The sequence below is a fragment of the Eurosta solidaginis genome, chromosome 5 (genome assembly GCF_040869045.1).
Source record: "Eurosta solidaginis isolate ZX-2024a chromosome 5, ASM4086904v1, whole genome shotgun sequence".
Taxonomy (NCBI): domain Eukaryota; kingdom Metazoa; phylum Arthropoda; class Insecta; order Diptera; family Tephritidae; genus Eurosta; species Eurosta solidaginis.
In genome coordinates, this window is record NC_090323.1 from 17,965,940 (window position 1) to 17,978,770 (window position 12,831).

Here is a 12,831-nt window from a genome sequence, read left to right on the forward strand (position 1 = left end):
ATATATCAATTTGTTGCTTTCACTGGATATCCAAAAATACGGTTATTAACCTAATCTTCGTAAATCCGGATATCCGGATAGCTCCACAAACGAATATTAACCGGATATCCATGCCGTCCGGATTTTATCCGTGTAAACGAATATCCGTATGGATATCCGGATAATCGAATATGCGGGTAGGGCCAGCCCTAGTCCTTAGTTTAGATTGCAAACTTTGTAACAATACAAAAAAACCAAATAAATTAAAAAAAAAACATAATTAAATTAAAATAAGTTGATTAAAAAAACATAATTAAATTAAAATAAATTGATTTAAAAAAATCAAATAAAAAACAAAATAAAATAAAATTAAACTAAATAAAATAAAACGAAATAAAATAAATAAAAAAATTAATAATATAATATAATATGAAAAAAATAAATAAATAAAATTCGATATATTTAAATAAATTAATTTATAAAACAAAATAAAATTAAACAGAATATATTCAATTAAAATAAAATAAAGCAGAATAAAACAAAATAAAATTAAACAGAATATATTCAAATAAAATAACATAAAGCAGAATAAAACAAAATAATATAAAATAAAATTAAGTAAAATAAACAAATGAAATAAATAAACTTAAAAAATAAAATAACACAAAATTTATTAAAATAGTACAAAACAAAGTAAAATAAAATAACACAAAGTAAAAAAACAAAAAAAATTAATAAAATGCCAGTACAAAGAATTCAAAATGACATGCCTTATATAATTGGAAGACCCATTCACTGACTTGATCCAAACAACACTGTGAAAACTTGACAATCATGAGACCAAATATTTGTCGGGTTCAACAAATTAACACTATGTTTGCAAACGACTTATAACAATAACAATAACCATTGAAAATTGTAGTTCTTGTTTTTTAGTATGCCGAATTTGCACAAATAGATAATGGAATCTAATAAAATGTGCGAAAATCCAATAATAACAAGAGAAACAACAACAAAAAACGATACGAATATATGTGTAAAAATTAAAAGTTTCAAAAGTGAGAAAAGGCCTAAAGAGTTATGAAGAAATACGAATTGAATGCGAGCGATACTAAAAAAAATGTATAAATAATTTGGAGAAACGGGGGAAGAGAATGAAGTAAAGAAATTATGAAAAAACACAACCAATAGAAAAGTTATCAACAAAAATAAAACTTTTAAAACTCAATTGTAAAAACGATAAATTTGAACCAAAAAATTTAAAAATTAATTTGAGTTTTTTTTTTATAAATATATAAATCAAAGAAATTAAAAAACACCAAAGCCAAAGAAAAAAGTAGTGTTTGTGTATGAAGCAAAAAACCACTAAATCATAAAATAAAAAACGGCCTGAATAAATAATTAAATCAACAAAGGAGAAAAACAAAATCCTATATGCAAGTTAAAGACATTTCTTTAATTAAAAGAAAATCTAGCAAGTAAACAAAAATTACTTCACGAATCAGCTCTTGGTGACTAATTATGTCCGAAACTGAGTTGTATGATACCAAAAAAAAATCTGAATCCTTCCTACAATATGGCAATGAGAAACCACCACCGATTGTTGTTGTTGTCGGCGATGGACGCAGTCGGGTGCGACGTGTGGTGCGCACAGCGACACGTCACGTGACTGTTGTCAGTTATTCAACAAGACACAAAGAGACCCGCACCCATACATCGCACCATGTGACTACAGTGAGGTAAGCACAAAACTAAACAAAAAAAAACTTTCAACTCTGTTTTGAGCACATACATATGTAAGAAACTCAAAAACGTTTTCAATTTCATTAAAAAAAATTAAGATTTAAATGAAAATGCGACAAAATAATAGAAATAAAAGAAAAGATGTGACACGGCCAGGAGGGAAAAAAATTTCGAATAAAAATATTTTAGGTTGAGCTGGCCGGTTAAAAAAGGTGTCCCTACTTTTTCTTTTCTTTCCTTTTCTTACATTTCCTTTCCATTTCGTTTCTTTCACTTTCTTTCCTTTCATTTCCTTTCCTTCCTTTTCCCTTCCCTCATTTCGCTTTCAGTAATGAAAATACGTATGATCATTTTTGCTATCTCTGGCTCTATAGGTATTTACAACGAAAGAGCAGAGTGTGTACAAAAGCAAAATACTCACCTCTTAATAAGAAAATGCTCTCTTTTGCTAAGCGTATACACTAGGGTGGGTCGATTTGTGTGGACGAAAGTTGGCCGATATCGCGCCATCGATTTTTCGGAAAAAAAGTAAAGCCTACGACTTATCGAACATGTTCGAGAAGAGAAAACAGCCAATGAATCGATTAAGTTGAATGTCCAGAAGCTCGCGAGCCTCGAATCTCGAATTTCTCGTAAGGCTCGCGAGCTTCTTGACATTTAACTTAATCGATTCAATGTCCGCAAAACTACAAGTAAAAAACCTCGAAATATATAGAATATTACCAATGCAGCGACTGAATTGAAAGTCGAGAAGATCGCGAGTATTACGAGTAATTCGAGATTCGAGAATCTCGCGAGACGCCGTGTTCTTGGTGTCTCGTTGAAAAATAAAATATTGCGAACAAAATTATATGTATAATAAATATGTTTTGAGTTAAATTTCATAGGAAGTAATATAATCAACAAAAAAGTCACAAGTAAAAAACAACCAATTGAATAAATACTGTCCATACAGCGATTAAGTAAGAATGTCGAGAAGCTCGCGAGATTTACGAGTAATTCGAGACACGAGAATCTCGCGAGAAGTCGAGTTCTCGATTTCTCGGGTCCCGAAAATCTCGCTTGTGTTCGAGAAGAAATCGTAAGCTCTAAAAAAAGTTCCATTAATAATTAATAATTTTTGAGCCTGCGAAATTCAATTTTTTTAATTTTTTTCGATTTTGATTTTTAAGGATTTTTCATGAACTACTAAAAAATTTTCATTTTGAAAAAATTTTACAATCAACTGAAAAACTTTTTTAGTAGGTCATGAAAAAAACCTTAAAAATCAAAGTCGAAAAAGTAAAAAAAAAATTAATTTCGCAGGCTCGAAAATTATTTTTTTTGGGTATGCGTAGTGGAACTTTTTTTGCCTGAGCCCAAATACTATCGAAAAATCGATGGTGCGATGTCGGTTAATAAATCAACCCAGTGTAGTATACACACTGCGTCACCATATAGTCACATGATAGTGTCTGTGTAGATATCTTTTTTAAATTAATATTTTAGCGTTATATTTATAAAATATGAAAAAAATCATTTTTTGTAAATTTAAAATTCACGCATTACTCAATATACTGAAAAATCCACAGCAAATCTCCTTGGGCAGCCCACAAAAAGCTTGTGGACTGGTATCAACCAACAATAACATGGGTGAATGTACATCGCCTTTTTGAGGCAACTGTTACCAAATTAACGCGTAATTGAAATATAAATTTAAAAAACTTTATTATAGAAACATTGTTTACTTCAAGTTTGATGCCCTTTTTTGCGTCAACAGAAACAACTTAGGGCATTGCCCTCGTTTCGTATAATGTACAAAAAAATATTTTTTTACTTGGGGAAGCATTTTAGTGCTTGGTGCTTTTATATATAGGTTAGGTATGTATGTACTTCAATATATAGGTATGTATATATTTAGTATATATTTTCTTATGTCTATATACATATTTGCATACATATTCACAATTTTGAACAAACCAAAAATTGCCTCTAGCTCAGCTCATTTGAGTTTCAAGTGCTGAAAAGTAGAAAATCAGTTCGGCTCTTTTTTGGGCAATGCTATTATTTTCATAGTTTCCTTTTAATAGCCCATTCGCGCTTGTGTACTCAGATAAGTTGTTGCCTACTTTTAGGCTATTGTAAAGTGTGCTACAATGGAAAATAATACTGTTTTCACACAGAAACTTAATGATCTCATTTCACCTTCTAATGAAATCGTAAATTTTTTGCTTTCACACAGAAGTAACTGCTCGATTAGTATGAAGGATGAAATGTCAAGCGAATAAAATGACAATGCTATATGACAGACAATCATGGCGGAACGATACAAGGTGGCAGCATGGTGACATACCTACAAACAAAAAAATTCCATGTACTTGTAAATTCGATGGACAAATGTCAAAATCGTACTGCGGTGGTAGTTGATGTATCGAATCAAATAAAAAAGGTTATAATCAGCTGTTCGATGCGGCCACCTTGTATCGTTCCGCCATGCAGACAATGACATTTACTTTGACAAATGACATTTTTAAGCACTGAACACACCAAAAACTATGGAGCGGAAGGCTGCCAACAGAGTTGCATTGTGGTTTTGACTTCATTAGGCATTCGATTAGCTACTAATGAAATAATTATAGATTGGAATTTTATAGGGAAGATTGAGCTCAATAAGCGTCTTAATGTAGAAAACTGCCTTTATTATTCAATAAGCCGTCTGTGTGAAAACAGTATAAGACAGCAAGCAAAATTTGTTTCATAATGGATGAGAAAATTAGATTTGTTAAAACTCATAAATGGAAGAATAAAAGAATAGTTAAAATTCTTGAAATGTAGTTAAGTTACAGATGCCTAACGTCAATCTCTGCGACTAGGCTAGATGTAAGGTCAATTTACGGATGACAGCCGAACACTCCATAGTAAGTGCTCGGTAGTATTACTACATTTGTCCTGTCAGGTGCTTATTTTTATCTTAACCTAAATTGAAGTACTTGACTTTTGAGTACTAATGGAACTGCGAGCGAAGGAGGAATCTGTCTTACAACCTACATACTACCTTGTACCCAGAAATGTGGGGTATGTAGTCCCGGACAACGACAAATGAAGTGTCAAACATTCCAAGTCAATGGGTCCAGACAACAATGCTGAAACACGTTGGCGATGAAAGAGTAAGCTACTCGGAGCACGTTTTCAACTCGTAGTTGAAATTCTTTGTCATTCCAGAACAATGAGAACATGCAAAACTAGCTAACGAGTGAGTTCTTTCAACAGATATCACTCCTCTCGCCAGTAGCGAAGGCGCTGGAAACCGTCCTGCTTCCTCATTTTACGCCACTACCCATCAGCATGGCTTCCGCAAAATGCATCGCATTACCACTGCGCTAAACGCTATAAACACCCTAATAAATTACGGACTAAACCATGCAAAACCCCTTCACCCCTGCCCTCTTGCCTCAAAAGATGGGCCGCAAATTATGTGAATGGTCGGCAAGCGTCGATTCAATTTAGCAACAAAACCTCAAAACTTAAAAAATTAAATAGGAAATGCCACAGGGTGGTTTCCTAGCCCCACTTCTTTTTAATTTCTGCATATCAAAGCTGCTTGCCCCGCCAGAAGAAGTTTTTATCATTTCATATGCGGATGATGGCACGATAATGCTACGAACCTGAGCCTTTACCAGACGAAATAGTTTCTAAAATAAAAAGCTATCTCCCCAGTCTTACTGGTTTCACCGACCAAATCCACGGTCACTCTGTTTACCATGTGGAAGGAAAAGATGATACAAATACTGGACGTTCACTTCGATGGCATTACGCTACCGTCTGTCGGTCACCCAAAGATCTTAAGAGTAACGTTCGATAACACTCTTTCCTTCAAGGCACATGCCTTAAGTTTATATAAAGTACAAAGCTGCAAAAATATTCTCAAGTCGATTGCCGGCAACACTAGGGGAAAAGATAAAGAAACGTTGCTAAACACTTACAAAGCAATTGGCCGGCCGCTCACGTGCTATGCGTCACCAGTCTGGTCGTCTGCTCCAAAAAACACACATTGGAAAAAGCTGCATGCCTGCCAATATGCTGCACTCAGAACTGACACTGGATGTTTTCTTATAACCCCTGAACATCATCTGTATAAGAGAGCATATTGAAATGCTGAACAGACGGTTTTTGCTGAATTTTCACAAACCAGGACATCCCAGCAAACTGCTCGATCTAGCCCAGCCTGCGAAAGGGATAACTAAACATCGCCGTAAGCACTTTGATGGGATCCAACACCTGCCTACAAGCCTAAGGATGCTGTAAGCCTAGTCCACACAGAATTGGTAAGCATATTTGCTAAATCTCTCACGGTCAGTATACACTATCCAACCCCTGCAGAAGAAAAAAGCAAAGTACCTAAGGAGACACCAGTCGATCTAGCTCAACTTCGTACTGGATACTGTTAAAGGTTTAACTCGTTCTTGTTCAGAACCAACCCCGACATACGTAATGTATGTCGTGCATGCGATGTGAAGACACACATTACAACAACCATATTTTCAATTTACAATGTGGAACATACGTCTCTAATCAAGGACGGAAAATAATTATTATTATTTTATTTTTATTTTTTTTTTTTTGAGTCGAAAAAGTCCGGGTCAAAAAATTGTCCTAGGTGAAAATGTTTGAGTTCTCAGGTATCCCTATAGCAATATCATGTCGAATCATGCATCCTTTTTATTTTTCGAACTATTTCCATAAAAGTCCACTTATAAAAGTAAAATCTGTATTTTTATTTTTTGAGTCCGATAGAACTAGTTAAACTCGAACTTTTAAAAATAAAAGTCCGGAAATAAAAGTTAAATCCGGATAAGCCGTTTCTTTGTTATCAGGCCGGACTTTACTTTTGCCCTTAAAAAATAAAAGTCCGGATTTAACTTTTATTTCCGGACTTTTATTTTTAAAAGTTCAAGTTTAACTAGTTCTATCGGACTCAGGTAATAAAAATAATTGTTATCTTGATCCAAATATATTAAAAGTCCAAAATTAGTAGGTTTGCAAGGAATTATATTATAAAAGGAATAACAGTTTGCGCCCCTGTCTCTAACAGCATCATCCCTATGGTCCAACTCTGTGGAAACTACTAGTTTCCTTGTAAGTCCGTTAGAGAACTTTTATGACAATTTGTGAGTGGTCCAACCAATTTAATGAAGCGAAGCACTATTAACACAACAACAACATAGATATCGCCTGCTTGTATCATTTTTCGGAAGTCTCGTGATGTTCATTTTATCTTTCCTTCGATATACGCACGAAAATAGGCTTTTTATTAAATTATTTGACAGAGGTTGCCATAAGGTTAAAAAACCAACTACTTATGGATTAATTTTTTCCTAATTATCAATTTTGCATATTCGTTTTTTAGTTACGTAACAAAACATGTATTGCATAAAATTCAAAAAAAAAAAGTGAATGTAACATAGAAAAAACAAGTTACTCCATGTTACGTAAATAGTATTAACTAGCTGCCTATTAATATTTATACTTTGAGCTGTTATTAAATAGTTCAACGTGCGTTATCCGTGACAGTAATCAAAGTTCAAAGCGAATTGTTCCGACATGCATTTCTCACTTATTTGTATAGCTAATGAATGACTAAGTAAATTGACATGCAAACTATGTTTTACATAGGTAATTGTGATATATGTAGATATACAGTGCAACACGCACCAAATGCTAGAGATGTATGATTTCAAGTATTTCAAAATCCGGTTCCTTCGAGTCCGTACCGGAACCCCGTGCATATTTCAAAACTAGCGTGCGATACAATAGAGTATATTGTCGCAGTTTTCGACACGTTTTTGAAATGAACAGTTTAATAAAAATTTTATTGTATATCGAATAATACGGATTTTACTTGTTATTTTTTAAGCTGTTTAAAGAGCAAGAGCTACGAGCGATTGGCATTCTTACAGAATCGCTCTAGCATCATACAACACAGAACTTAGGAGTTTAAAATCGCTACCTGGAGAGAAAATGTTGAGAGTTTTAATGATCTTCCAACAGCGGTGCGATTCCAAACAAACTATACCAGAGCTTACAGAAATGTATAACTCACTTTCCGGACTGTATAGCAAAATAGCAGCACTTATATATAATAAAAGGCTTGCCCACCATTAGTGGTAGAGAGAGAAAAGCCTAGCAAAAAAGCTATACACTGCCAAGCGAATGCAATGGGCTTTGTCTATTTTCAACCCATGCAAGCCACCAGGACCGGATAGGGTCTATCTCTGTATGTTACAGTAGGGAATAAAACATATAGCTCCAGCCTTATCCAACCTATGTATGTAGGGCATCTCTACTGCTCGGCTACATTCCAAACATGTTCAGAGGTTAAGGTAGTATTCATACCGTAGTCAGGAAATTGTCCTAGTCGAGCAATTGTCCTAGTCGCATTAACCAATTACCTTAGTTCGTTCTCCTAAAGCGTATGAGGAAAATTTTGAATCGGCATAATAATGAGGTCAACCTAAGCAAACTCCCTCTGTGTAGGATTCAATTTGCCTATCAGGCAGGAAAATCCACATAGACGCCTATTTAGGCTCACGGAAAAAACTGAAAAGGTAGGCTTTCATTTTATTTGAACCCTAGTCATTGATGACCTTCTTCAGCTATTGAAATCCAATAGATTTGACTCACAAGGGTATGCAGATGAATTAGTAATCTGCATCACAGGGATATACGAGGAAACAATATCCTAGGTCAGAACTATCCCTGGGTTGCACCAAAATCCGATTTTCAATGTAAGCAAGATACTCAGGGGTTACACTGAACAGAACCCTCACGTGAATTGCTTATCTAGATGATACCTTAAACGAAACAACAAGAGCTTTGCCTGCACTCGACGCTATGGCAAAAGATGGCGGTTATCTCCTAAAATGGTATACTGGACATTTCTTAATACTGTTTTGAAGCCAACAGTCACCTATGCTTCCTTAATGTGGTGGCCGAAGACCACGCAAAGAACAGCAATAAACAAATTAAGCAAAGTTATGTGTCTTGCGGTCTTACGCAATTATTTCCAAGCTAATGGATGAATGAACTGGAGTCCTAAATGATCTGGTATCGAAAAAAAATTTTTGTTAGGATATGTTCCCGGGCAAGATGAACATGAAGGTAATGAACAGGTAGACTACCTAGCCAAGCAGGGTGCTTTAGCAGCATTTCATGGTCCAGGGCCCGTATGTGGACTCAAAAAGGCACACACTAGGGAAACCATAAGTAACTGCGCAACAAAGCAATGGCAGGCCAAATTCACACTGGATACTATATGGGACACTGAAGTCAACGATATCACCCATGTAAGTTTAATCTATTCTTTTGTGAGCTGGAGAATGAAACGCCGGTGCACATTCTATGCGAATGCGTCGCTCTGACAAGGGAAAGACTACTATCTAGATGGTGTGACTTTTAGTTCCTTCGTGATATGGAGTAAAAAGCCTGAAGAGGTACTTAAATACAGTAATAGGCTGAAAGGCCAAGCACAGTAGATCTAAATAAAGGTTGCAATGCATCGAGGCATAATAATAATTATAAATAATATAGCAATATATTTATCTATTGTTTAATTGTAATTTGTTGTTTGTTACACTACAAATTTTGTTTTTCTAACTCCGAGAAAAAATTGTATTGTGAAATTGGCTGCCGTATAGTTTGGAATGTTTTTTCAAAGCAAATTTTGTTTCCCTGGTTCATTTTCGAGTTGCTATTCCTTTTAAGATTCGATTCATTAAAGTACCCGGTGAAGCGGTTTTGAACCCGACCCCTTTAGAATTGGCTGAAAGTTTTTCTTATTTTTCTAGCTTGCGAAAGACGTTTTTCAGAATTATTTCAAATTTTTTCATCCAACTCAAAAAAAGTTATGAATTTAAAAAAAACACCGTTTTTGTTTTCAAAATGCTATAACTTTTTCAAAAATTTACCGTTTGGGATCTTTTTTTTACAAAAAATTTGTTTTTAAATGTACTTTTCGGAAAAAATACAAAAAAATTTTTTAAGTTTTTTTTTTGTAATTTTTCAATTTTTCGAAATTTTTTATAAAAAACTTCAATCAATTCGGCAATCATCCCCACTAATTCCGGAGTGGGCCGATTTTTTTCTTTTTTAATTGAAAAAAAAAGTTTAAAAATTTTTTTATATTTTTTCCGAAAAGTACATTTAAAAACAAATTTAAAAAAAAAAGATTCCAAACGGTCAATTTTTGAAAAAGTTATAGCATTTGGAAAAAAACACCGTTTTTTTTTTTTATTCATAACTTATTTTGAGTTGGACACCGTTTTTGTTTTCAAAATGCTATAACTTTTTCAAAAATTTACCGTTTGGGACCTTTTTTTTAAATTTGTTTTTAAATGTACTTTTCGGAAAAAATAAAAAAAAATTTTTAGTTTTTTTTTTTTCAATTAAAAAAAAAATCGGCCCACTCCGGGATTAGTGGGGATGATTGCAGAATTGATTGAAGTTTTTAATGGGAAAAAAAAAATGGCGAAATTCGAAAAATCTCGAAAAACTGAAAAATTACAAAAAAAAACTTTAAAAATTTTTTTGTATTTTTTCCGAAAAGTACATTTAAAAACAATTTTTTTTTTTTAAAAAAAAAAGATCCCAAACGGTCAATTTTTGAAAAAGTTACAGCATTTTTAAAACAAAAACGGTGTTTTTTTAAAAAGTCATAACTTTTTTTGAGTTGGATGAAAAAATTCTGAAAAACGTCTTTCATAAGCTAGAAAAAGAATAAAAACTTTCAGCCAATTCTAAAGGGGTCGGGTTCAAAATTGGTCGAAATGGGATGGAATACCCCATATATAAATCATATATAAATAGTTATTTCTAAGTTTTCCAATATGACTTTTAGCTATCGAATATCCATTCTAATTAAAACAAGCGTATGAACTTTAAAGGAGGGTAAAAAAAAATTATTTTTCTAGCAATGGGTCAATTGCACGAGATCGGCTCGCGACTTGCGGCTCTTTTCAAAGTTCAATACCAGATGCCGTCTACAACTTGTTGCATATTAATAGGAGTTCCTTTGTATATGAATCTGTACATATGTATGTGTGTTGATGTATAATTTTACCTTTCTCTAATTATATTTGTTCACCACTATGCGGACACTGGTTATTTGGTTGTTTATTCTTCTCTTAATATGCTGCAGTATATTCTGAAATATTTTTCTATATAATTTATAATAAACTCACGTTCACGAGTGCAATAGCCACGTGATGACTACGATTTTTTTTTAAATGAGAGAGCTGTAGAATATAAAATATATACCAGGCTATAGTCGGTATATGTCTGTTTGCGTATAAATACCCTGCACAAAATGCGATTAGTCTAGGATGAATCAAGGATGAGTCGCAAAGGAGGATGCGACCAATGCCAGTTTTGATCTCTTTGTATGAGTTGAACTGTTCCCTTTTGTTTGAGCATGTCCTATGAAGAGACTAATTGTACCCTTTTATATCCGAAAGGGATCGATAGGACCAATCACCTTTGTACCCATATTGGAACATATGAAGACTAATTCCCTTTTCTTTAAGGACTTAAATAGGTCAAGTCGAATTTTCTGCCATGAGAAACACAGTCGAAGGGTTTGCTAAGCCACCAAATCTACTTGATGCATGTTGTTTGTCCGCCTTTCAAAAAGGAATAAAAAATATTCTTCGAAAATTTAACCCTAACTCCGGCGTAGTCGTAAGGTTCGATATAGAGCTCCGCATTTTTCTTAAATAATTCGATTCAATCAACAGTAATCTTTTTTATCTTACTCATTTCATTGCCGTTTTTTTAATATTTCTTAAAATGGGCGACATAGATTTCAACCTGACTAATCCCAACTGTATCCGAAACGGTCTAAAGGGATCAATTATGCCCAAATATAGACAAAAGAGGTCAATCGAAGACCAATCTCTTTAGGGATTAATCGCACGATTTTTTGCAGGGTATTAATGGTTTTTTGTATTGTAATGCAATCACAAGCAGAGCCATATGTTGTGATATTCCTTTGAAGTAGTTTAAAAAATAGTTTAATATATGAACAGGGTGGATCAGATCAAATTAAAAATGTGTTTGCTTCGTTTGTTTTTAGTTTTTTTTTTTATAAAATCATACGCAAGGCAATTCAGATGAAAATAATATGTATACAACCATTTATTTTTCAAACTTCAAATTAGAGGCAGGGTGCTTCAAACATAAATAAATATAAACTTTCCACAATCGTTTCCTCTTTGCTTTGTATCGGAAATGTTAAAATTAAATACCAGTTTTCTACAGCTGTTTATTTTGCTTTTAGTTTTTAGAACAAAAATCAAATAAGAAGCTGGGTGATTAAAAAGCTTAAAATCCAAAGTATTATGTAAAACTGCTTCTACTTTAAATTGGAAAAATAATGAAATGAATTCAATGAAATATAAATTTTCTACAACTGTTTACTTTTGCTTTGGTTTTGGGGGGAAAAAAATAAAAAAAAAACAGTGCGATTCAGACGCTTAAAATTAAGAAAATAAGAACTGTCCAATACTGGCTTTCTTTTACTTTATATTAGAAAAGACGGCATGAGTCCAAAATAAATACATATTTTCTACAGCTGTTGTTTTGTTTTGTTTTGATAGAGAGAGAAACCCAAATAATATACAGGGCGATCCAAATGATCAAAATTTTAAAAAATTTTCCTTAAATGTTTTTTGTTTTGCTTTTAAATTATCTAAAGTTCTTTCTTTTTGCGTTTTCTTGGAAAAATAAACAAAAAACAGTTTAATTAAAAAAATATATATCTAATAAAATCTTTTTCGTGTTGTTTTTTAAGAAATTAAAAATACACAGGGTGAGTAAAATGAAATAGAAATTGTTGTTTAAATTTTTCTTAATAGTGTTTTTTGAGCAATTTGGAAATAAATTAAATTGAAAACAGGGTGATTGAATTGACATAAAAATTTGCTATATGCGTCGCTTAAATAAATTTAACGTTCCTAATAGATAGCAACAATTTCAAATTATATATTTGAAATTGTATTATTATGGCTGTTAACTGTTGTGTGTATGTGTCAAAAATATATGAATATTACTTAAAAATTATTCAAAAATGGTTCGAAG

At 33.0% G+C, this 12,831-nt stretch overlaps 1 protein-coding gene across 8 annotated transcripts in view; it reads left to right on the top strand.

The window, feature by feature from the left end:
- Nucleotides 1–12,831, top strand: part of siz (Brefeldin-resistant Arf-GEF family protein schizo) — a 191,525-nt gene that overhangs the window by 147,668 nt on the left and 31,026 nt on the right. For 2 of the 8 annotated variants that reach the window (XM_067757016.1, XM_067757015.1), the window contains exon 2: nt 1,285–1,718. The exons of 4 other annotated variants lie outside the window; for them this stretch is intronic. In XM_067757016.1, the coding sequence (XP_067613117.1) occupies nt 1,501–1,718 (218 nt within the window). In that variant the 5' untranslated portion in view covers nt 1,285–1,500. Of the gene's footprint in view, nt 1–901; nt 1,719–12,831 lie in introns of all 8 variants that reach the window. 2 more of the 8 variants (XM_067757013.1, XM_067757014.1) reach the window with 2 other exon arrangements.